General features: G+C 47.5%; 1 protein-coding gene across 1 annotated transcript in view; it reads left to right on the forward strand.

The window, feature by feature from the left end:
- TASOR (transcription activation suppressor) overlaps positions 1-24,205 on the forward strand; it is a gene marked incomplete in the record, with an annotated part of 313,792 nt that overhangs the window by 47,008 nt on the left and 242,579 nt on the right. Inside the window, 2 exon segments of the mRNA XM_030205431.1 lie at positions 15,599-15,690; positions 16,159-16,320. Of these exon segments, the coding sequence (XP_030061291.1) occupies positions 15,599-15,690; positions 16,159-16,320 (254 nt within the window).

Below are 24,205 nucleotides of genomic sequence, written 5' to 3' on the forward strand. Positions count from 1 at the left end.
CCCTTGAACCTCTATTCATGTCGTCTAGTTCTACCACCTTCCCATCTACGGAAAAGGTTTGTTTGCAGATTAGTACCTTTCAAATATTTGAACATCTGTATCATGTCACCCCTGTTTCTCCTTTCCTCCAAGGTATACGTGTTCAGTTCGGCAAGTCTCTCCTTGTATGGTTTGCAACGCAAATTCCATACCATTTTTGTAGCTTTTCTTTGCACCGTTTCCAGTTTTTTTTTTGTTTGTTTTTTTAACATATTTAGCAAGATACGGCCTCCAAAACTGAACACAATACTCCAAGTGGGGCCTCACCAACGACTTGTAGAGGGGCATCAACACCTCCTTTCTTCTCCTTTCTCTCTATGCACCCTAGCATTCTTCTGGCCACAGCTGTTGCATTGTCAAATTGTTTCTTCACCTTAAGCTCTTCGGACACCAACAGCCCAAGGTCTCTTTCCTGAGTTGAGCTTACTAATCTCTCCCCTCCTATCCGGTATCTCCTCTTTTGGTGTTCTGCACCCCAAGTGCATCACTCTACAGTTGTTGACATTAAATTTTAACTAAGACAGCTCTGGAGTAACAAAACGTTCTGGTTTCAAAGTTATGTTTCCATATACACACAGAAGAAACTGTTGTACACTACTTATATTCCTTATTTATTTGTTTGATTTTTACAAATGCTGTGAATAACACATCAAAAAAGTGATAGCATGAAGCTAATGTTGTTATGGGTGCTCATGTTGCCTTTCAGCAGCCCAGCCTCAGCAGCATGTTTTTACTGAGCACCCATTATAACATTAGCTTCGTGCTATCACTTTTTTGATGTGGTGTAAAAATTGTAAAAATCAAACAAAAAAATATTAAATTTTAACTGTCAGACCCCTGACCATTCTAATGTTTGGAGATCCCTTCTCATTGTTTCTACTCCCTTCAGGGTATCCACTCTATTGGAGGAGTGGCCTAGTGGTTAGGGTGGTGGACTTTGGTCCGGGTTAACCGAGGAACTGAGTTCGATTCCCGGCACAGGCAGCTCCTTGTGACTCTGAGGAAGTCACTTAACCCTCCATTGCCTGCCGTATTGAGCCTGCCATGAGTGGGAAAAGCGCGGGGTACAAATGTAACAAAAATAAAAAAATTGGGTATTTTCGTGTCATGTGCAAAAAGATAAACCTTTCCTTCCAAACCTTCAGCAATATCTCCCACAAATATATTAAACAGAATAGGCCCCAGCACCGACCCCTGAGGAACTCCACTGCTTGCCTGCCTTTCCTCCGAGTGGATTCCATTTACCACCACCCTCTGCCACCTGTCTGTCAACCAGTTTCCTATCCAGTTCACCACTTTCTGTCCTAAGTTCAACCCTTTCAGCTTATTCATGAGTCTTCTGTGGGGAACCGTATCAAAGGCTTTGCTGAAATCTAAGTAGATTACATCTAGCGCATGTCCATTCAGTTCTTTGGTCACCCAGTCAAAGAACTCAGTAAGATTCGTTTGGCAGGATTTTCCTTTGGTAAAGCCATGTTGCCTCGGGTCCTGTAACCCGTTGGCTTGTAGAAAGTTAACTATCCTTTCTTTCAGCAGCGACTCCATTATTTTTCCTACCACCGACATGAGACTTACTGGTCTGTGGTTTCCTGCTTGTTCCCTTTCTCCACTTTTGTGAAGAGTGACCACATCCACTTGTCTCCAATCACATGGAACCTCTCCCGTCTTTAAAAATCTATTAAATACATCTTTGAGGTCCTGCCAGGACCTCTCTGAGCTCCCTTAATATCCTGGGATGTATCCTGTATATTTCCTAGGTATTTGGCAAGTGGATTAGCTTTGTTTTCATCGGTGACCCCAGGAAGGGAGAGATGGCTTCCAAGGCGACTGTTGCTAGGTGGATTAAGGGGACTGTATCAGCCTACTCGCTCCATGGTAGAGCAGTTCTGTCATTCTTGAAGGCTTGTTCTACTAGAGCACAGGTAGCTTTTTGGGCAGATCACGGTCTGGTTTAGAGAACTGCACAGGAGTGGGGATAGGATTCCCACAGGTACCACAGGGATCCCCTCCAAGTCTGCGGGGATGAATCAAGGTCCATGGGAGTCATGTGGAGATGGGCTCAGGTCCTGCGGGGTCCCTGCAGAAATGCTTTTCCACCCACAGCGCAGGGTGCCCTCCTGGCATGTACCTGGTGGTCTGGTGGCTTTTTTGGGGCAGGAAAGATCCCAACTCTTCCCTGCCCTCTGCTGCAGCACTGATCCTCTCATCTTTGCTTTTTTAAAATGGCTGCCAAGACTTCCAGTGGTGGCCTCACGGACCTCAAGAAGGGAACTGACCACCTGGTGGGGGAGTTTCAATTTTTTCTATTAAAGATATCCTCTATAATCTCCATCTGTGGTGGTGGTGGTGGTGGTGGGGTTGCACCCTCGGTTGGCAAACTCCTCCAAATTATTCCTCAAGGGTGTCCTTTTACAGCACTCAGCTATGGGCAGTGCTTCCACAGGAAGACACCTCCCTTTTACAAGCCAACGCAGTTGAACCCATTCTACGAGGGGGTAGAAGTGAAAGGATTCTATTCTAAGTACTTCCTAGTGACCAGAAAAATTAGGGGGAGGGGGATCTTGCCTCCTCCTAGACCTTAGGGCTCTGAAGAAATATCTGGTCAGAGAAGCTCAGCATGCTCTCCTGATGTCCTATTTCCAATGAATCAGGAAAATAATTGGCTATGCGCTCTCTAAGGGGCTGATTCAGAAAGCTGCATGGCCCTGACCACACAGCTTCTACCGCCAGCTTTCTGCAAAAAAATTGGATTGGGATGCACTATTTTAAAATTTTATTTACCAAGGCTTGATATATGCCGTAGAACACCAGTAAATGGTTACAATGTGGTTTACAAAGAAAATTTCTGCAGAGCCGTATGAAATTGAGGATGGTGGGGAGAGGTAGTAGTAATTAGGAAGTGTGAGTCTAGGCAAGTGTGAAAAGGTGAGTTTTTAGTGCTGATTTGAAATTGGCATAGCATGGTTCAAGGTGGAGGGCAGTAGAGAGGGAATTCCAGTGCTTAGGTACAACGTAGCTGATGTTCTCCGAGGACAAGCAGGCTGCTTGTTCTCACGACTGGGTGACGTCCGCGGCAGCCCCCACCAACCGGAAAAAAGCTTCGCGGGACGGTCGGCACGCAGGGCACGCCCACCGCGCATGCGCGGCCGTCTTCCCGCCCGTGCGCGACCGCTCCCGCCAGTTCCTTTTTTTCCGCGTCTGGAGAGAGTCGTGCCCCGCCGCTCTCTCTGATTCAGCCGCCGGATTTTCGATCGCGTTTACGCCGATCGTGCTTTTTCTTTGTTATTTAGGTTTAGTTACCGTCCGGTTTCTTTTTGAAAAAAAAAAAAGAAACCCTGCGCGTGTGGAGCACGCGCTCCCTTTTTTCCCTCGCTTCCAGCGGGGACGCTGCGTTGCGGCCTAGTGGCCGCACGGTCGTTTTCCTTTTCGTGGTGTGATTTCAGCCACCATTGACGACTTTGACTTCGCCGACGCGATTTTTCCGTCGATGTCCTCAAAGGTCCCGAGTGGATTTAAAAAGTGTGGTCGCTGCGGCCGGCCGATCTCGCAGACCGACACCCACGCTTGGTGCCTCCAGTGCCTCGGGCCGGAGCACAATATCAAGTCGTGTTCTCTGTGTCTCGGTCTCCGGAAACGGACTCAGGTTGCGAGGCAAGTTCTGCGGGACCGTCTTTTTGGAACTTGCGCCGGCCCCTCGACGTCGACCTCGAAGGCATCGGTATCGACGCCCGGCCCTTCGGTACCGGTATCGATGCCCGAGACATCGGCACCGATGGCAGCGACCCCAGGAGAACAGGTCCCGTCGGCCCGCCGGTCCTCCGGTGAGAGTGGGGGTGAGAGGCCGCGTGGGCAGTCGGCCCCGGTCACTCCCTCAGCTCGTGGGCCACGGGACCGAACCCTGTCTGACCCGGTACCTCGAGACCGAGGGGGATCGACCTCCTCCTCCTCCATGCCTTCCGGCGCCGGTGACGGGCATCGTAAGAAAGATAAGAAGCGTCGTCACCGGTCGCCCTCGGTGCATCCGGATATCGGAGAGGAGGCGACGCCGAAGCGTCATCGTCGAGAGGAGAGGTCTCCGTCGGTTGTGGAGGTACCGACGCGTCGGGGTTCCGGCACCTCGGTGCCGTCTCCTGGCCCCCATCAGCTTCTGGCGCCGACACCCCTACTGGCCCCACCGCCTTTCCCGGCAGCGGGCCTGGACGAGTGCCTCAGAGCCATCCTCCCGGGGATCCTGGAAGGGCTGATGCGCCAGGCTGTGCCGGCGCCGGGGGTGCTTGCGCCCTCGGCGCCGATGACTGTGGCGCCGGCGAGCTCTAGCCCGGCGCCGGGGCCGTTGACACCGCCGCCGATTGCGGTGCCGGTCTCGACCGCCACGCAGGTGGAGTCCCCGTCGACGTCGATGGAGGGAGCTCCGTCCCCGCCGGCGCGGGAGTCCACCGCTCGACGACACCGAGACCTTGGTGCCTCGACGTCGAGCCGGGCCCGGTTCAGGACTCAGCTACATGAGCTTATGTCCGACACCGAGGATGAGGACTCGTGGGGGGAAGAGGAGGACCCTAGATATTTCTCCTCAGAGGAGTCTACGGGCCTTCCCTCGGACCCCACGCCTTCACCGGAGAGGAAACTCTCACCTCCCGAGAGTCTCTCCTTTGCCTCCTTTGTGCGGGATATGTCTATTAACATTCCCTTCCCCGTGGTCTCTGTGGAAGAGCCGAGGGCCGAGATGCTCGAGGTCCTCGACTATCCATCACCACCTAGAGAGTCCTCCACGGTGCCGCTGCACAATGTCCTTAAGGAGACGCTGCTTCGGAACTGGGTGCGACCATTAACTAACCCCACCATTCCCAAGAAAGCAGAGTCCCAGTACAGGATCCACTCCGACCCAGAGCTAATGCGGCCACAATTGCCCCATGACTCAGCGGTCGTGGATTCTGCTCTCAAGAGGGCACGGAGTTCGAGGGATACCGCCTCGGCGCCCCCGGGGCGGGAGTCTCGCACTCTGGACTCGTTTGGGAGGAAGGCCTACCAATCCTCCATGCTCGTGACCCGCATCCAATCATACCTGCTCTATATGAGCATTCACATGCGGACCTATGTGCAGCAACTGGCGGACCTGGTCGAGAAGCTCCCGCCGGAGCAGTCCAGGCCTTATCAGGAGGGGGTCAGGCAGCTGAAGGCGTGCAGAAAGTTCCTGTCCAGGGGTATCTATGACACCTGTGACGTGGCATCTCGTGCTGCGGCCCAAGGTATAGTGATGCGCAGGCTCTCATGGCTGCGTGCCTCTGACCTGGACAACCGCACCCAGCAGAGACTGGCCGACGTCCCTTGCCGGGGGGATAACATTTTTGGTGAGAAGGTCAAGCAGATGGTGGACCAACTGCATCAGCGGGAAACCGCTCTCGACAAGCTCTCCCACCGGGCGCCTTCAGCATCCACCTCCACAGGTGGACGTTTTTCCCGGGCCCGGCAGGCTGCACCCTATTCTTTTGCGAAGCGTAGGTACAACCAGCCGGTCCAAAGGCCTCGTCAGGCACAGGGACAGCCCCAGCGCGCTCGTTCTCGTCAACAGCGTGCGCCTAAGCAGCCCCCTGTGCCTCCACAGCAAAAGCCGGGGATGGGCTTTTGACTGGATCCACGGGAACATAGCCGCCCTACAAGTGTCCGTACCGGACGATCTGCCGGTCGGGGGGAGGTTAACATTTTTTCACCAAAGGTGGCCTCTCATAACCTCCGACCAGTGGGTTCTCCAAATAGTGCGGTGCGGATACGCCCTGAATTTGGCCTCCCTGCCTCCAAATTGTCCTCCGGGAGCTCAGTCTTTCAGCTCCCATCACAAGCAGGTACTTGCAGAGGAACTCTCCGCCCTTCTCAGCGCCAATGCGGTCGAGCCCGTACCACCCGGGCAGGAAGGGCAGGGATTCTATTCCAGGTACTTCCTTGTGGAAAAGAAAACAGGGGGGATGCGTCCCATCCTAGACCTGAGAGGCCTGAACAAATTCCTGGTCAAAGAAAAGTTCAGGATGCTTTCCTTGGGCACCCTTCTGCCAATGATTCAGAAAAACGATTGGCTATGTTCCCTGGATTTAAAGGACGCATATACTCACATACCGATACTGCCAGCTCACAGACAGTATCTCAGATTCCGCCTGGGCGCACGGCACTTTCAGTATTGTGTGCTGCCCTTTGGGCTCGCCTCTGCCCCACGAGTGTTTACCAAGTGCCTCGTGGTGGTAGCGGCCTACCTACGCAAGCTGGGAGTGCACGTGTTCCCATATCTCGACGATTGGCTGGTCAAGAACACCTCGGAGGCAGGAGCCCTCCGGTCCATGCAGTGCACTATTCAGCTTCTGGAGCTGCTGGGGTTTGTGATAAATTACCCAAAGTCCCATCTCCAGCCAACCCAGTCTCTGGAATTCATAGGAGCTCTGCTGAATACCCAGACGGCTCAGGCCTACCTTCCCGAAGCGAGGGCCACCAATCTCCTGGCCCTGGCTTCGCAGACCAGAGCGTCTCAGCAGATCACAGCTCGGCAGATGTTGAGACTTCTGGGTCATATGGCCTCCACAGTTCATGTGACTCCCATGGCTCGTCTTCACATGAGATCTGCTCAATGGACCCTAGCTTCCCAGTGGTTCCAAGCCACCGGGAATCTAGAAGATGTCATCCGCCTCTCCACCAGTTGCCGCACTTCACTGCTCTGGTGGACCATCCGGACCAATTTGACACTGGGACGTCCATTTCAAATTCCACAGCCCACGAAAGTGTTGACGACGGATGCATCTCGCCTGGGGTGGGGAGCTCATGTCGATGGGCTTCACACCCAGGGTCTGTGGTCCCTCCAGGAAAAGGATCTGCAGATCAACCTCCTGGAGCTCCGAGCGATCTGGAACGCACTGAAGGCTTTCAGAGATCGGCTGTCCTGCCAAATTATCCAAATTCGGACAGACAATCAGGTTGCAATGTATTACGTCAACAAGCAGGGGGGCACCGGATCTCGCCCCCTGTGTCAGGAGGCCGTCGGGATGTGGCGTTGGGCGTGTCGGTTCGGCATGCTCCTCCAAGCCACGTACCTGGCAGGCGTAAACAACAGTCTGGCCGACAGACTGAGCAGAGTCATGCAACCGCACGAGTGGTCGCTCCACGCCAGAGTGGTACGCAAGATCTTCCGAGAGTGGGGCACCCCCTCGGTGGACCTTTTCGCCTCTCAGACCAACCACAAGCTGCCTCTGTTCTGTTCCAGACTTCAGGCACACGGCAGGCTAGCGTCGGACGCTTTTCTCCTCCATTGGGGGACCGGCCTCCTGTATGCTTATCCTCCCATACCTTTGGTGGGGAAGACCTTACTGAAGCTCAAGCAAGACCGCGGCACCATGATTCTGATAGCGCCCTTTTGGCCCCGTCAGATCTGGTTCCCTCTTCTTCTGGAGTTGTCCTCCGGGGAACCGTGGAGATTGGAGTGTTTTCCGACTCTCATCTCGCAGAACGACGGAGCGTTGCTGCACCCCGACCTTCAGTCCCTGGCTCTCACGGCCTGGATGTTGAGGGCGTAGACTTCACTGCGCTGGGTCTGTCTGAGGGTGTCTCCCGGGTCTTGCTTGCCTCTAGGAAGGATTCCACTAAAAAGAGTTACTTTTTCAAGTGGAGGAGGTTTGTCGTGTGGTGTGAGAGCAAGGCCCTAGAACCTCGTTCTTGCCCTGCACAGAACCTGCTTGAATACCTTCTGCACTTATCAGAGTCTGGCCTCAAGACCAACTCAGTAAGGAATCACCTTAGTGCGATTAGTGCTTACCATTATCGTGTGGAAGGTAAAGCCATCTCTGGAGAGCCTTTAGTCGTTCGATTCATGAGAGGCTTGCTTTTGTCAAAGCCCCCTATCAAGCCTCCTACTGTGTCATGGGATCTCAACGTCGTCCTCACCCAGCTGATGAAACCTCCTTTTGAGCCACTGAATACCTGCCATCTGAAGTACTTGACCTGGAAGGTCATTTTCTTGGTGGCAGTTACTTCCGCTCGTAGGGTCAGTGAGCTTCAAGCCCTAGTAGCTCATGCTCCATATACCAAATTTCATCACAACAGAGTAGTGCTCCGTACCCACCCAAAGTTCCTGCCGAAGGTGGTGTCGGAGTTCCATCTTAACCAGTCAATTGTCTTGCCAACATTCTTTCCCAGGCCGCATACCCGCCCTGCTGAACGTCAGTTGCACACATTGGACTGCAAGAGAGCATTGGCCTTCTACTTGGAGCGGACACAGCCCCACAGACAGTCCGCCCAATTGTTTGTTTCTTTCGACCCTAACAGGCTAGGGGTCGCTGTCGGGAAACGCACCATCTCCAATTGGCTAGCAGATTGCATTTCCTTCACTTACGCCCAGGCTGGGCTGACTCTTGAGGGTCATGTCACGGCTCATAGTGTTAGAGCCATGGCAGCGTCAGTGGCCCACTTGAAGTCAGCCACTATTGAAGAGATTTGCAAGGCTGCGACGTGGTCATCTGTCCACACATTCACATCACATTACTGCCTCCAGCAGGATACCCGACGCGACAGTCGGTTCGGGCAGTCGGTGCTGCAGAATCTGTTTGGGGTGTAAATCCAACTCCACCCTCCAGGACCCGAATTTATTCTGGTCAGGCTGCACTCTCAGTTAGTTGTTCTTCGTAGGTCAATTTCTGTTGTACCCTCGCCGTTGCGAGGTTCAATTGACCTGGGTTCTTGTTTTGAGTGAGCCTGAGAGCTAGGGATACCCCAGTCGTGAGAACAAGCAGCCTGCTTGTCCTCGGAGAAAGTGAATGATACATACCTGTAGCAGGTGTTCTCCGAGGACAGCAGGCTGATTGTTCTCACCTACCCTCCCTCCTCCCCTTTGGAGTTGTGTGTTTCATCTTTTGCTAGTCATTCAACTGGCGGGAGCGGTCGCGCACGGGCGGGAAGACGGCCGCGCATGCGCGGTGGGCGTGCCCTGCGTGCCGACCGTCCCGCGAAGCTTTTTTCCGGTTGGTGGGGGCTGCCGCGGACGTCACCCAGTCGTGAGAACAATCAGCCTGCTGTCCTCGGAGAACACCTGCTACAGGTATGTATCATTCACTGTAAAGGCACATGTGATGTGCTTAAGAGGGAGGGGGAACGTAGAGTTGACCTGTTTTGGAGGAACAGAGTGAATGAGAAGGGATATAAGGGATAGGGAGGCGGTACAGATAATCCAGGAATTTGGGGTGGTGGCCTTAATGACCATGCAAATTATTACCACACTAAAATCGTGATGGTAACCATCTGTTTCATCCTACTTGTTAGTGCATGAGCGATCATTGTCCCCATGTGCTGATAGGTAGACATTAGGGGTGGGGGGGGGGGGGGGGGGGCGGGGAGAAGGTAAACCCCTGGCAAAACTGCAGCCTGACCCCTTTCCCTGCACGATTCAGGCTATTGGAACCTCCTCCCCTTGCCCAATCTGAATTAATGGAGTCATTGGTGTGTAGTAGGGACCCTCCACCCTCACCAAAAAGCCCCAGTAGTCTAGGGGCCCCCTCTCTGTTCCTAATTATAGAGAGAATAATTCACTGGGGTCTAGCAGTCCCACCAGAACCCTTGTATCTCAAGTGACAGGAGTGATGCCGCCCTTTTTCAAAATGGCAGTGCCTGGCCCTGCATAGTGCATCCTGGGATGCATTGAGTAGGGCCAGCTTGCTTTAATTTAAGTTGTGTTTTTCAAATATTATATGGCATGACGTCGGGATGCATCAGGCCTTTTAATCACTATTCCTCTACGCACTATTCCTATTTAATCACTATTCCTCTATGTACTCACTCTGCTGCTCCCCAGTATCTCTCCACACTCGTCCTTCCCTACACCCCTTCCCGTGCACTCCGCTCCATGGATAAATCCTTCTTATCTGTTCCCTTCTCCACTACTGCCAACTCCAGACTTCGCGCCTTCTGTCTCGCTGCACTCTATGCTTGGAATAAACTTCCTGAGCCCCTACGTCTTGCCCCATCCTTGGCCACCTTTAAATCTAGACTGAAAGCCCACCTCTTTAACATTGCTTTTGACTCGTAACCACTCGCCTCCACCTACCCTCCTCTCTTCCTTCCCGTTCGCATTAATTGATTTGATTTGCTTACTTTATTTATTTTTTGTCTATTAGATAGTAAGCTCTTTGAGCAGGGACTGTCTTTCTTCTATGTTTGTGCAGTGCTGCGTATGCCTTGTAGCGCTATAGGAATGCTAAATAGTAGTAGTAGTAGTAGTAGTATAACCTCTGGTTCTAGGGACTACCTTAGACTTCATCTTCCAGACTGCAAGAGAGTGCATTATGTTTGTTCACTCTGCAGATTTTAGATACCAAGGTCAAAGGTCAGCCTGAGTACTTGGTATTTTGCAAAAGACTGAAAGCTTTCCTCTTTGAGAGGTTTCTACCCATTGATGAAGTGGTTGTAACTGGCCAACACTTTTTTTTTTTAATTATTTCGTTTTTATTTGTATCTTATTTGTGCTACCCTGCTCTTACTTGGTTTTGTTTTATTTATTGTAAGCCACATTGAACTCGAGTATATTCAAGATAATGTGAGGTATAAATGTCAAAATAAATATAAAGGAATTTCTCCCTTATATTTCAATGGGGGTAATAGGATTTGATATACTGCCTTTCTGTGGCACAATCAGTGGTTTACATTTCATTATATGCAGGTACTTTTCAGTGCCCCTAGTGGGCTCAGTTTCTATATGGTAGACTGGCCTTGCGTCTGCCATTTTGAAGAGGGTGGCTCTGGAGACTGGAGTGAATAGGCATCATTCCTCTTGAGGTCTTGGAGCTATGGGGGAGGCTTGGGGTGGGTCAAGGTGCTGCTACACACCAGGAATTTAACATAAGAACATAAACATTGTCATACTGGAACAGACCGTAGGTCCATCAATCCCAGCGACCTGTTTCCAACAGTTACCAATCCAGGTTACGAGTACCTGGCAAGATCCCAAGACAGTACTTTTCTCAGCAGCTCTCCAGACCAGTCAAGACACTTGGGTATGCATGTCTTATCAGCAGAGGGAGATTGAGAACATCTGAATTTGGATACTGTATATCCTGCACGGAACCCGAACCAGCAGTATTTGGGGGGGGGGGGGGCTTTCTTGCTTTTCCATGTGCCTGGTCCCTTGGAGTGCTTATGGGATGTGGGTCTGGTAGAACCCACTCTCCCCTTTGGGGTGTTAAGCCTGGGTGGCGGTGTCCCTCCCCTTTTTCTGGCCTCCAGTTGGAATGGACAGCTGTGTGCCTTGAGAAAACGAGCAGCGCCAGGCACAGTAGCAACAGCTGGCTGAAAAGAGTGGGGTTCTTTCCTCCCCCCCCCCCCCCCCCCGAAGAAGCCAATAGACCACCAGGGCCCTTCAAGGTAGGAACAGGGAGGGCTTTAGTGTGTGGGAGGGAGGGCAGCAACTGTGTTTGTGGGGGGGGGGGGGGGGGGAGTTGTGTGCGGGAGGGGATGGAGGGAAGGCTATGTCACAGTGTAAGTCGCACTCGTCACAAGGACAAAATATAAGAAAACCAATGGACTGCATTAGGGGCTTATAGCCTATTTAGTTATGCTTAAACAAATGAGAGATCTGCATGAAAGGAAAATATAGTTATACAGGGAATATTACATTGTTATTATATAGGTATGATTGGTAATGAGTATTAAATTGTAGCTGGTAAAATCACTAATAAAATCTGTATTTTGTGCTCATTTTTCTACACTGTTCTATACAATATAGTAAAACGTGGCCAAATTTCAGTGATATCCTGTTTACTGATGATCTGCCTTGGGAAGGAATATACTGTGAAATGAAATTGAATTAAAATTAAACTCTCATTTTATTGGGGCACAAGGAATGAATGACATCTTCACCTCATCTCTTTTGTACAAATGGATTATTCTGTTTTGAGCAAGTTGCAGGGACAAGTGCTTTTCATTAGACAAAGTAATAAAAATAAATAATAATGTAATACTCCCTGATGAACCGAAACTTGTTTTTGGATAATTGTGGGAAATAAGAATGAATTAAAAAAAAAAATGTAATGATATTTTATATCTACAAATGGGAAGCCTTCAAATAAATTAAAAAGCTGTCAGAAAAGTTAAAAAAACAAAAAAAAGCCTTTTGTTCTCCACCTTTTAAGGCACTGGGCTGGAGAAGGGGGCAGGGAGGGAGAAGAGAGATTCTGGACTGGTAGGGGGAGGGGCGCCAGAGACCCTAGCATCAACCCTGCTAGTATAAGTAACATAGTAGATGAAGGCAGAGAAAGACCTGTATGGTCCATCCAGTCTGCCCAACAAGATAAACTCATATGTGCTACTTTGTGTATACCTGACCTTAATTTGTATCTGCCATTTTCAGGGCACAGACCGTAGAAGTCTAGCCCTGCCTCCCACCACAGGTTCTGCCACCCAATCTCTGCTAAGCTTCTGAGGATCCATTCCTTCTGAACATGATTCCTTTATGTTTATCCCATGCATTTTTGAATTCTGTTACCGTTTTTATCTCCACCACCTCCCACGGGAGGGCATTCCAAGTATCCACCTCTCTCTCCATGAAAAAATACTTCCTGACATTTGTCTTGAGTCTGCCCCCCTTCAATCTCATTTCATGTCCTCTAGTTCTACCGCCTTCCCATCTCTGGAAAAGGTTCGTTTGCGGATTAATGCCTTTCAAATATTTGAACGTCTGTATCATATCACCCCTGTTTCTCCTTTCCTCCAGGGTATACATGTTCAGGTCAGCAAGTCTTTTCTCATACGTCTTGTAACACAAATCCCATACCATTTTTGTAGCTTTTCTTTGCACTGCTTCAATTCTTTTTACATCCTTAGCAAGATACGGCCTCCAAAACTGAACACAATACTGCAGGTGGGGCCTCACCAACGACTTATACAGGGGCATCAACACCTCCTTTCTTCTGCTGGTCACACCTCTCTATACAGCCTAGCAACCTTCTAGCTACGGCCACCGCATTGCACACTGTTTTGTCGCCTTCAGATCTTCAGATACTATCATCCCAAGATCCCTCTCCCCGTCTGTACATATCAGACTCTCACCGCCTAACACATACGTCTCCCATGGATTTCTACTCCCTAAGTGCATCACTTTGCATTTCTTCGCATTGAATTTTAATTGCCAAACCTTAGACCATTCTTCTAGCTTCTGCAGATCCTTTTTCATGTTTTCCACTCCCTCCTGGGTGTCCACTCTGTTACAAATCTTAGTATCATCCGCAAAAAGGCAAAATCTTACCTTCTAACCCTTCGGCAATGTCACAAATATATTGAACAGAATTGGCCCCAGCACCGATCCCCGAGGCACTCCACTACTCACCTTTCCCTCATCCGAGCGAATTCCATTAACTACCACCCTCTGGCATCTGTCCATCAACCAGTTCCTAATCCAGTTCACCATGTCGGGTCCTATCTTCAGCCTGTTAAGTTTATTCAAGAGCCTCCTGTGGGGAACCGTGTCAAAAGCTTTGCTGAAATCTAAGTAGATTGTCTATAGCACGTCCATGATAGTCAAAGAATTCAGTGAGATTCGTTTGGCATCATTTCCCTTTGATAAAACCATGTTGTCTCGGATCTTGCAACTTATTGGCTTCCAGGAAATTCACTATCCTTTCCTTCAGCATCGCTTCCATTACTTTTCCAATAACCGAAGTGAGGCTTACCGGCCTGTAGTTTCCAGCTTCTTCCCTATCACCACTTTTGTGAAGAGGGACCACATCCGTCGTTCTCCAATCCCACGGAACCTCTCCTGTCACCAAGGATTTATTAAGCAAATCTTTAAGAGGACCCGCCAGAACCTCTCTGAGCTCCCTCAGTATCCTGGGGTGGATCCTGTCCGGCCCCATGGCTTTGTCCACCTATAGATTTTCAAGTTGTTCATACACGCTCTCTTCCGTGAACGGTGCTATATCCACTCCATTCTCATATGTACTTTTGCCAGTCAATCGTGGCCCTTCTCCAGGATTTTCTTCTGTGAAAACAGAAAACAAGTATCTATTTAGCAAATTTGCTTTTTCTTTATCATCTACATAGCGGTTCGCAGCATCTTTCAGTCTCACAATTCCCTTTTTTGTCTTCCCCCTTTCACTAATATACCTGAAGAAATTTTTGTCACCCCCTCCTTACATTTCTAGCCATTTGTTCTTCTGCTTGCACTTTTGCCAGACGTATCTCTCTTGGCTTCTTTCAGTTTCATCCGGTATTCCTCTCCATGTTCCTCACCTTGAGTTTTTCTGTATTTCAGGAACGCCAACTCTTTAGCCTTTATTTTCTCAGCCACTTGCTTGGAGAACCATATTGGTTTCCTTTTTCTCATGCTTTTATTTACTCTCCTTACATAAAGGTTTGTGGCCATATTTATAGCTTCTTTCAGCCTGGACCACTGTCCTTCCACTTCTCGTACGTCCTTCCAGTCCATCAGCTCCTTCCTCAGGTATTCCACCATTTTACTAAAGTCAGCATACTTGAAATCCAGGACTTTGAGTTTTGAGTGGCCGCCCTCCACTTCAGCTGTCATATCAAACCAAACTGTTTGATGGTCACTGCTTCCCAGGTGGGCACCCACTCGGACATTTGACACACTATCCCCATTTGTGAGCACCAGATCCAGTGTCGCTCCCTCCCTCGTGGGTTCAGTCACCATTTGTCTGAGCAGAGCACTTTGAAAAGCATCCACGATCTCTCTACTTCTTTCCGATTCCGCAGATGGAACCTTCCAATCTACATCTGGCAGATTGAAATCTCCAACAACAGCACCTCTCTCTTCTTTCCCAACTTTTGAATATCTGTGATCAGATCATTATCTAGTTCCTCCAATTGTGTCGGAGGTCTGTAGACAACACCCACGTGGACAGAGGTTCTATCATCTCTTTTTAAGGTGATCCATATCGCTTCTTCCTTTCCCCAGGTCCCTGTCATTTCAGTTGCTGCGATTATCATTTCTCACATACAGAGCTAGAACTAAGGATCTCCAGCACCACAAAGGCTTGTGCAGGTTAAGCACAAAAACTTGAGAGGGGGGGATGAAAGCAAAAATGTGACCTAAGTAGTGTCGGGGGCATGTCCCTTTTTGAAATGATCTGCTATTAACTGGTGAACTTGGTGCATAGGAGTACCTATTCTTCCTTTTTTTTGGTTTGATTCCTGCTTCAGTCACACCACCTTTCTGTTAAGCACTGCTGCTTAAAAACTTATTGGGCAACTAAATTTCAGTTTACATTTTTATTTTATACAAAACTAGTTTCAGGTGCTCTGTACTAATTTACTGAAGCATATTTCCTTCATAAGGTTGAAAAGCCCTATGAATAATACTGCTATTAGTGTTAAGGTTAAGTGGTTACCTATATTAAAATGTAAGGCAAATTGGGAAAAAAAAGAAACCTAAATATACCCTTGCCCCTATAAGGCAGGCTGAAATTTGCAAAGACTTTGACATACTTATAGTAACAGAGAGATGGTGATCTCTCTAGCTGTACGCATGAAAAGTGTTCGCTATTTTACCATTCAGTTTCTAATTTCTTCTTGTTTCTCCCCCTAGGTATTTATCTTTCCAGGTATGCAGATTTATTGCAGGCTAATCCATTGGAGGCAGGCGCGACTGGTGATGTGTTAATATTTAAAATAATTAAGGTAATGGTTACATCAAAATTAGGGCCTCTTTTATCAAGTCGCACTAGCGGCTCCCGGTTAGGTAATGCCGACAAAGCCTATTCACTTTAAATGAGCTCCATCGGCACTGCCGTGTGGAAACTGCTAGTGCGGCTTGATAAGAGGCCCTTAGTTTGTACTGAAGAAACCATGTGCATCCAGTGCACTTTGGTTAAGTGCACAATTTCAGGATTGAAGTTCAACTTGCACATAACAGATGTGACCCCCTTCTAGCTTGTAATAGACAGTGAAAATGGCCATGTCATCGTAAACATCTATTCTTTCAGCCAGGATTAGTCTCAAGAGTGACTTGACAGTTCTCTGTAGTGCTTATCCAACGTGTGCATAAGTGGAATGCACTGTAATATGACTTGGGGTAGGTTTAAGTTCATTGTTTATCAACGCCATACAAACTCATAATTGTTCTTATTTTTGTCAAACATTTTTTAGGGTAAAATGAAAAGCATTTATGATCATATGGGAAAAAATGCTTTGGAGTCGGCAGTGAACAAAAGTGCATTAGATCCAACACCGAAACATGAATGTCATATCTCCAAGAATGCCAATAGAGTTACTTCTTTGTTGGCTTACAGAGCATATGAACTTACTCAGGTAAGTGATTGCTGTAAAGCTGCTGAAAGACATATGTCATAGTTCTAGTCATTTGCACCAAAGCTTCCTGTTTTACTGAAATCAGCTCAATTATAGACTGAAGTGATAGCTGGCTGGTAAATTTACTCTTTTATTTTTCAGGGAGTTTTTTCAATGCAAAAAAAAAAAAAAAAAAAAAGATTTTAAATTAAAGAAATTGTTGTTTTTTTTTAATTAAAAGATTTTTTTTTTTTACAGTACCAGTACAATAAATATAAACAACTAACAATCCACACCTATACCAAGTTACCCCTCACAGGTCTTGATTCTTATGACCCCCGACCATCAATACAACATCAGCCAACTCTTAACACCCCGTCGCAGCCCTCCTATCCCCTTGCCACCTAGAAGGACTAAAGAGATACTCCAGAAGTACTCCAAAATGTATTCAAAACACGATTATGTTCTTGTGGAGAGATTGATTGCAGGTATGGGCTCCCAAATCAGGAAAAATATTTTCTCATTGGATGACTATTGGCCCCATAGGATTCCCACAATATCAGGGAATGCAATTTTGTTTCTCTAGTACCAAAAGGTTGGAGGCTGATCCTTCATCCAATAATTGAGAATACATTTCTTGTCCACAATGTATGCTTTAACTAGAGGCAATAGTATACTGTTTGGGTCTTGAGTCTAAAAACTAAGTAATTCTCTCCATAAATACCATAAGGGTCACAACAATAAACTGTGCTTCCTTAGGGTCCCTCTGGACCGGACCAGGATTGGACTGATGGGTTGTGCTCACCTTCCAGCAGGTGGAGACTGAGAGAAAAAAACCTGTGACTCTAGAGAGCCAATAAGAGCCCTGGTCATGTGACCATAGCCTCAGCATTTTCTCAGTCTCCAGCAGGCAGGAGGTGAGCCCATTAGTCTCTCTCTCTCTCTCTTTCTCTTTTAGAGGTTAATAATAAGAACAATAATGCTACTTTTTATTCTGTGCCTAGGAAATCTCTGTTTGAGGCTTGGCAGATAGGGATTTCTTTTCTTTCTTTTACAACTAAGTAATTCTCTCCATAAATACCATAAGGGTCACAACAATAAACTGTGCTTACATTTTTGGGATATCTGAGGAAGTTGAGCATATGGTAAATAAAGAAGATGCCAACTTTTAATATTAGTCAAAGGAGAGATCAGTATAAAGAGTAGATTCCAACATCAAATCTCTGAGATGGTGGAATAAGCAAGCTTGATAAAAGTTTTGAATCTAGTACACCTAATCCATCCTGCCCTCAATTACCCTTCATATAATTCCATCTCATTTTAGGTTTCTTCCCTCTCCAGCAAAACTTACTTAAAAGCCTCTGTACTTATGTCAAGCGATTTTTAAAAATCTGCTCCTGAACCCATCAGGGCCAAGAACTTTGTGCAATGAACTCTGCTGGATTGCCACTCCACTTCCTCTGTTTGGATCATAGCACTGAGCTCAGTTAAGTCAGTATCTGATATCGTAGGACTATCTAGGCTGGACAAATATGCTGCTGTCCATAGGACATGTCTGGTTTGGAATAAAAAGAAGCAAAAAAAAGTTTCAAGATTTCAGTGTCTGTATGTGTCGACACCCCTTGATCATTTTTCATTGTGGCTATCTTAGCAGGGCCTCTAGCATGTTTGACCAGCTTAGCCAGTAAGCTACTACTTTTGTTAGTACACTTATACAGATATTTTTATTAAGCAAATGATTTTTATGTATTGTGGTGAATTTCATTTCAGGCCTCTTGAGACTAGAGCAGTAGGGTTTTATAATGTAGGGATTCCTTAGCGTCCCTCCGGACCGGACCAGGATTAGACTGATGGGTTGTGCACGCCTACCAGCAGGTGGAGACTGAGAAAAAAACTGTGACTCTAGAGAGCCAATAAGAGCCCTGGTCATGTGACCCTAGCCTCAGTATTTTCTCAGTCTCCCAGCAGGTAGGAAGTGAGCCCATTAGTCTCTCTCTTTCCTTTTTTTCTCTTTAAGATATTAGAGATATTCAGAATATTTCTTCTGTGCCTGGAATCTCAACTAGACGCTGGACAGGGTTTCCTTTCTTTTTCTTTCTTTTACAGCCTCTGGGGTGTCAAACTCGGGTGTCCTGGAGTCCCTCCCCCTTTCCTCCCCATCTCCCATACTTAGCTGTGAAGGGCTACCCTTTGGTTAGAAAGGTGTAATGCCTTTGGGAGAGGCAGCCACGTTAGGAGGTTACAGCAACATAGATTTTTTTCTCTTCCCAGGTTTTTAATGAGCAAGTGCAGCTGTTTAAAAAAAAAGAGAAAGGGAAGGGCTTCCCTTGTTGCTAGAAGGGGGTATTCCCTTTGGGAGAGGCAGCCAGTATTAAATAAATAAATACAAACAGAGAAATGAGGAGCAGTACTTTCTCCAGTGTCCTCACGAGCAAACAGCTTTGTTTAGTTCTCTGTGAGTGCTTTCTTGTAGCTGATTAGCTGTTAATTCGATCGTCGAATTAGATACTTAAGCCTCTCATTTCTTTCAGAATCTGGGATATTTTTCTTCGTTTTGTTACTGGTAGTCATGCGAGCGGGGCTATAGTTAAAAAAAAAAAAAAAAAAAAAGGCGTGAACCGCGGAAGCGCGTGCACGCGTTTTGCCGATACGGCTGGAAAGCTCGAGCTCTGCTTTCTGTCAGCGTTGCGGAATTATTGCAGCCGGCACATGTACATTTTGCTCTGTTTTGGATGTTGTTTCAGGGCCTGTACCTTCTCCGGTTTCGGGGTCTATTTCGCCGGCTGTTATTTCTTCGCCGTCTTGCTCTACTCCGCTTGTTGCGGAGGTGTCAGGCGTGCTTTTGGGGACCGCCACAGCGAAAGTGGCGCGAATGGTGGCCATTTTGAATCACTCTCTGTCTTCTCAGTCGGGTGATCTTTCTGCTGTAGACACTAATCTATATCTAGGAGAACTTGATTCAGGCGGAAAGCTGTCATTTTCCCTGCAGCTCCAGTTTCTTTTTTAACACTGGAGTTTTTTCTTTGTTTCTCAGTTTGCTAAAGAGCAGAAGGAATCGGTATTAGTGTGTATGGTGCAGTCTGGGGGACCCTAGGAGAGGGTTTTTTTCCTTTTCAGTTTGTACCTCAATGTCACTCTTTTAAATCTCGTACTGGGACTTAAATACCAGAGGAGTCATCCAGGTCTCTTTTCCCCTTCATGAGACCTACTGGTTGAGATCCATAAGAGGTTTTCTTTGTTGCCCAGTATCACACCACTAGGATATTGCACTTCTCTAAGGTGTTTGCCTTTCATATGTAGTTTACATGCAATGTTTACTTACTGGCGCCCAGTGTTGTGGCTGTACTGTTTCTAATTTATATTTTTCCTTGAGGGTATGCAGATACTGAATGATTTCATTTTATGTATGCCAGAGTTTCTTTTCCATGGCATGTTTACATTCACTGCAACTTTGACAGTGAAATCTATATAATTGTATGAATGAATAAATAACTAACTAACTAAATAAAGCTTATGCCCAGGTAACTTCCTTTCTAGCAGTCTTAAGTTTTTTTCTGTTACAGAGCCTCTGGTGATCTGGTTGCAGGTGCTACATCTTCAGGTGCTTTCTGTCTGTTATGTATTACACGTTTACACATTATTTCTTCAGATTTCATACGTGCCTGAAGGATAGTTTGTGCATATGGGACTATAGCTAACTCTGTTTCAGCAAATGCTTTACCTTTTTTTCTCTCTGGTATGGCATATGCTCTATGTGTGCATATTTATCTCTACTGTTGTTCTTACTTGTTTACCTTTCTGTCATGTAATCATAGTTACATGCCACTTTCACCGGTTTATGTCAGGAAATCATTCTTTTCTGCTTGTATTTGGGCACTGGTCCATGGCCCTACTCTTACAGGCCAGTCATCTTCTTATCTCCTCTGTCCAGGGGTTCTTGTGGTGTTTTTGAGACGGTTATGCCTTTCACTTTGCTAACTTTCTCTCGGATGTCTTTCGCCAGTTTCCCTATCGCTCTCTTGGCAAGGCAGGTCAAGTAGGGGACTCCCTACAAGGGCTCTTGGTCCTTAGACCATTTCCTCGCTCGATTCTTCAGAATGCCATTTTTACTTTCTAGTTCCTAAGAAGGATTTTCTTTCATCCTATTTGGAATTTCAATACCGTCAAGCGCGCTCTCAAGGTCTCAAGTCTTTATCACAAACACCTTTGATTCGTCATAGTGGGGTTTCGGGCAGCACTTTTTCTGACAGCAACTGTTCTGCATATTTTTCTCAGGATCAGTCTCTAGAAGTTCACCATAGTTATGCTACCCCTCAGAAAAAGAGGAGGTTCTTCTTCACGCATGGCTAGACGCCTAGCTATTAAAAAAAAAAAAAAAAAAAAAAAAAAAAGAGGAAGAAAGAAGCAAACAAAAAGAACCGTCTTGTCTATTGCGTCAGCAGGCCACAGACCAAGAGGTGCAATTTTTATTGTTCTCAGGATGCATTTCGGGGTTACCTGCGACATAGTGGCACGGTTTTCCCTTGGCCATTGCCTTTTGCACCTGCACTCCTGTGCTCTTTCTCTTTTTGAGTGTCCTGAAGCATTTGCAATCTTCTTTACCAGTGTTACCTTTGCGTATTGTTTATATGGCATTCGGTTTTTGTTTCCAGGACTACTATGTGGTCTCTTTTTATTGCAACTTGCTTTTCCTCCATTGCTATTGGCATTCGATTTGCTTCCAGGGCTAGCATCTGGTCTTTTTACATTGCAATTTACCTTTCCTCCGGGTGACATTTTGGCACTCTAGGGGGCTGTCAGTCGCTCTCGGATCAAGTAGATTTCCCTGGGGGCTACCAATTTATTCTGAGCACTCTGTCTTTTGTCTGCATTGTTGCCATATTATGTTAGTCTGGAATACTCTTCCGGTCTTCTGGTAGGATTGTTATCATCTTAGGTTATTTCAAAATACTCAATCTTGCACTCTGGCAGGACTGATTCTATCTTATGTTCTGGCAGAATGGTCTTCGGTCTCCTGGCAAGTCTGTGACCTTCTTATCTGCGTTCAATATAGACCTCTGGTCCCCTGGTAGATCGGGGGCCATTTTATGTGCAGAAGGCACATCCTTTCCTCTGGCAGATCTGCCATCTCATCTCTTATAGGGAAGGCGTGTTGCCTCTTTTCAGGGTGGTCATTTTATTTTGTTTCAGGGTTTGCATGTGGCCTCTTTACAGGATTGACATGTAGGTCTTGTTCTTCCTCCATGTTTCTCTCTTCTCTATAAACAGACTAAGGCGTAATCTAGTGAACAGTGCAGTGGGATGTCATCGGGAAGGCCCAGGTTCGGTTCCCACTTTGGTTGACATCTGGTCTTTTGCAACGCTGACATTTGGTTTATTCCTTGGCTGTTATCTGTTTTATTCCAGAGGGGTCATTTGTATGGATTTACCATCTGCCAAGCCCGGTAGCATACCGTCTCATTCTGGCAGGGTGGTCTTCTCTTCAACGTCGACATTTCGATCAGGCATTTGGATCTCAGAAGGATAACCCTTATGTTTCCTTGCCGGGATATTAGGTTGCCTTTTGGGGCTGTCATTTTTGCCTTTTTCTTTTTTTTTTATCTAGTGGAGTTTCTTTCTTCCCCAGTCTGGCCTCATTGTTTCTCTTGTACTCAGGCTGGTGCAAGCTCTGTCTGGGACAGGCATCCAGCCTTGATAAGCAGGACGGTGTCTTTTGTAGTTGCAATTTCTCGCTTCCCCAGTCTGGTCTCTTTGTTTCTCTCTTAGGTTAGCACATGCTCTCAGCCCTGCAAAGGCATCCAGCCTTGCTAAGTCTTTGGTAGTTGTAGTATTGTCTTCTTAGATTTCAGTCTCTGTGCCTTAGTGACATTTTCAGACCATGGAGTGACAGGGAGTTAGTCTTCTTCGCCTGATAGTCCGAGATCATCTTGTTTTCTTTATGGTTTCTTACTGTCTTCAGACAGTGGTTTCAGTAGCCTTGGCTTCAGCTAGGAGGGTAGGATCTGCAAGTTTCTTTCATGCAGGTTTCCGTTTTTTTTCTTTTGGAATTTTTTCCAAGGAGCAAGTACGTCTAGGTAGGCAGTACTTCTGCATCTGGGTACTTCTTTTCTGTCTACCGTAGTTTCCCATTTTCATCTTTTCCAGTCACTTTTTTCTTCTTTTCCTGGGGTCTTCTGCGGGAGTTTAAGATCACAGGAAATTATGTGCTACATATTAAAAGAGCTCTTATATATTTAGAGAGCTGTTACAAGCTATTTGGTCCTTCTTTTTGGTCCTTCTGGTCAGTTGAAGTGAGGTTTTCGTTGTTTCGGCCTCACTATATCTCGACAGATTATGGAATTCATAACTTCTATTTGTCCGCTCACTGGGGGACCGTTTCCGGAGAGTGTTATCACATATATTACTTCTTGGTGCCTTAGGTGCACATGTTGTAAGGTGCCATTTTGGGGCTTAGCTTCATTCTTTTTTGATTGATATACACTCTACATGTTCATTGTCGCCAGGAGACGATCTATGCAACTTGCATATTCTTAGCGGGTTTGATAGGGTCCCTCCGTTAAGATTACTACTTTGGGACGTCCCATCAGTCCAATCCTGGTCCGGTCCGGAGGGACACTAAGGAAGGAGAAATTAGATTTTACCTGCTAATTTGCTTTCCTTTAGTCCCTCTGGACCGGACCAGGCCCCTCCCATATTTCGGCATCTTTTCAATGGAATATTTACAAAAAAAAAAAAAAAAAGGAATAAGACAAGCTGCTAGTATATATGGAACTTTAGTTGGACCGTACCACGTCTCTGGTCGGAGTTGCTGGTGGCCTCAGTGGCTGGTATATAGCTATATCTTTATATGTGGGTATGTATATATGTATCTAGATATATACAACTTTAAGAGGGCCATGCCACTTCTCTGGTGGGTTGTGTCCATCTACCAGCAGGTGGAGATAGAGAGCAATCTTTTTGCCTCCCTATATGTGGTCATGTGCTGCTGGAAATTCCCCAGTATGTTCTCTATCTAGCAGGTGTGTGGTCGCACAGCAGCAGCTCTGGCTAGGTCTCCAGCCTAATTGTTTAGGTTTTGTTGAGTACCTGGGGTTGAGGGCTCTTTGTGAGCGAGTGCAAACCTGGTGGTGCCAGGTCCCTCCTTTACTCCCCCCTCCCGCTGGCTCCGTTTTCACAAAAAAACAGAAAAATAGACGTTCTTGAGAGAAAGACGTCCTTGGTTGTAGCTTCTCACTGGGACTCCAAATCGTTGCAGCTTGGAGCGAGAAGCAGGTAACTTTACCTTTTCCTAGCGGGCAGGGGGTTCCCCGAATGGTCTCCACGTGGCTATGGCGTCAGATGGCAAGGGCGCGAAAAGACGCTCCCTGGACCGCGTCCGCGTGTCTAGCGGGGAAGCGGGGGGTTCAAAGGCAGAGACGCCTTTCTTGGGCACCTTTTCGGAATCGGGAGAGTTCCCCGGGTTTTCCTCCAGTGCGGCGGTTTTTCCTGCCTTAGGCGCCCATTCCCCGCTGGCCGCCCTCCCGGTTGTGGCCGGCCACGCTGCTCGGTCGGCTCCTTCTTGGGCCGCCCTTGAGGTGGGAGACTTTAATGGTATGGTCGCCCTTGACTCGGGCGATGGTATAAAGTCGGCAAAAATAAAGCGCCATTCATCCCGCGCAGCTCCTTTGCGGAGTGTCGCGGCGGACGCCATTTTTAGACGCGCAGCGCGTCTCTCCCCCACTCTTGGGAGCGCAGGTTGAGAGTGCCTCTAGGGCCATGCCCAGGCTGCAGAAGTGCACAACCTGGGGGGTTTCTCCCCTGAGTTTATTTTACTGCTGCATCAGGCTTTCCTTATGCAAAACGCTGCCCCTGCTCCTCTGTCTGATAAGGGTGATGAGGCTTCCATGATCAAGCGCCCTCGGGTGGA

This window comes from Microcaecilia unicolor, chromosome 6 (genome assembly GCF_901765095.1).
Source record: "Microcaecilia unicolor chromosome 6, aMicUni1.1, whole genome shotgun sequence".
Classification (NCBI taxonomy): Eukaryota; Metazoa; Chordata; class Amphibia; order Gymnophiona; family Siphonopidae; genus Microcaecilia; species Microcaecilia unicolor.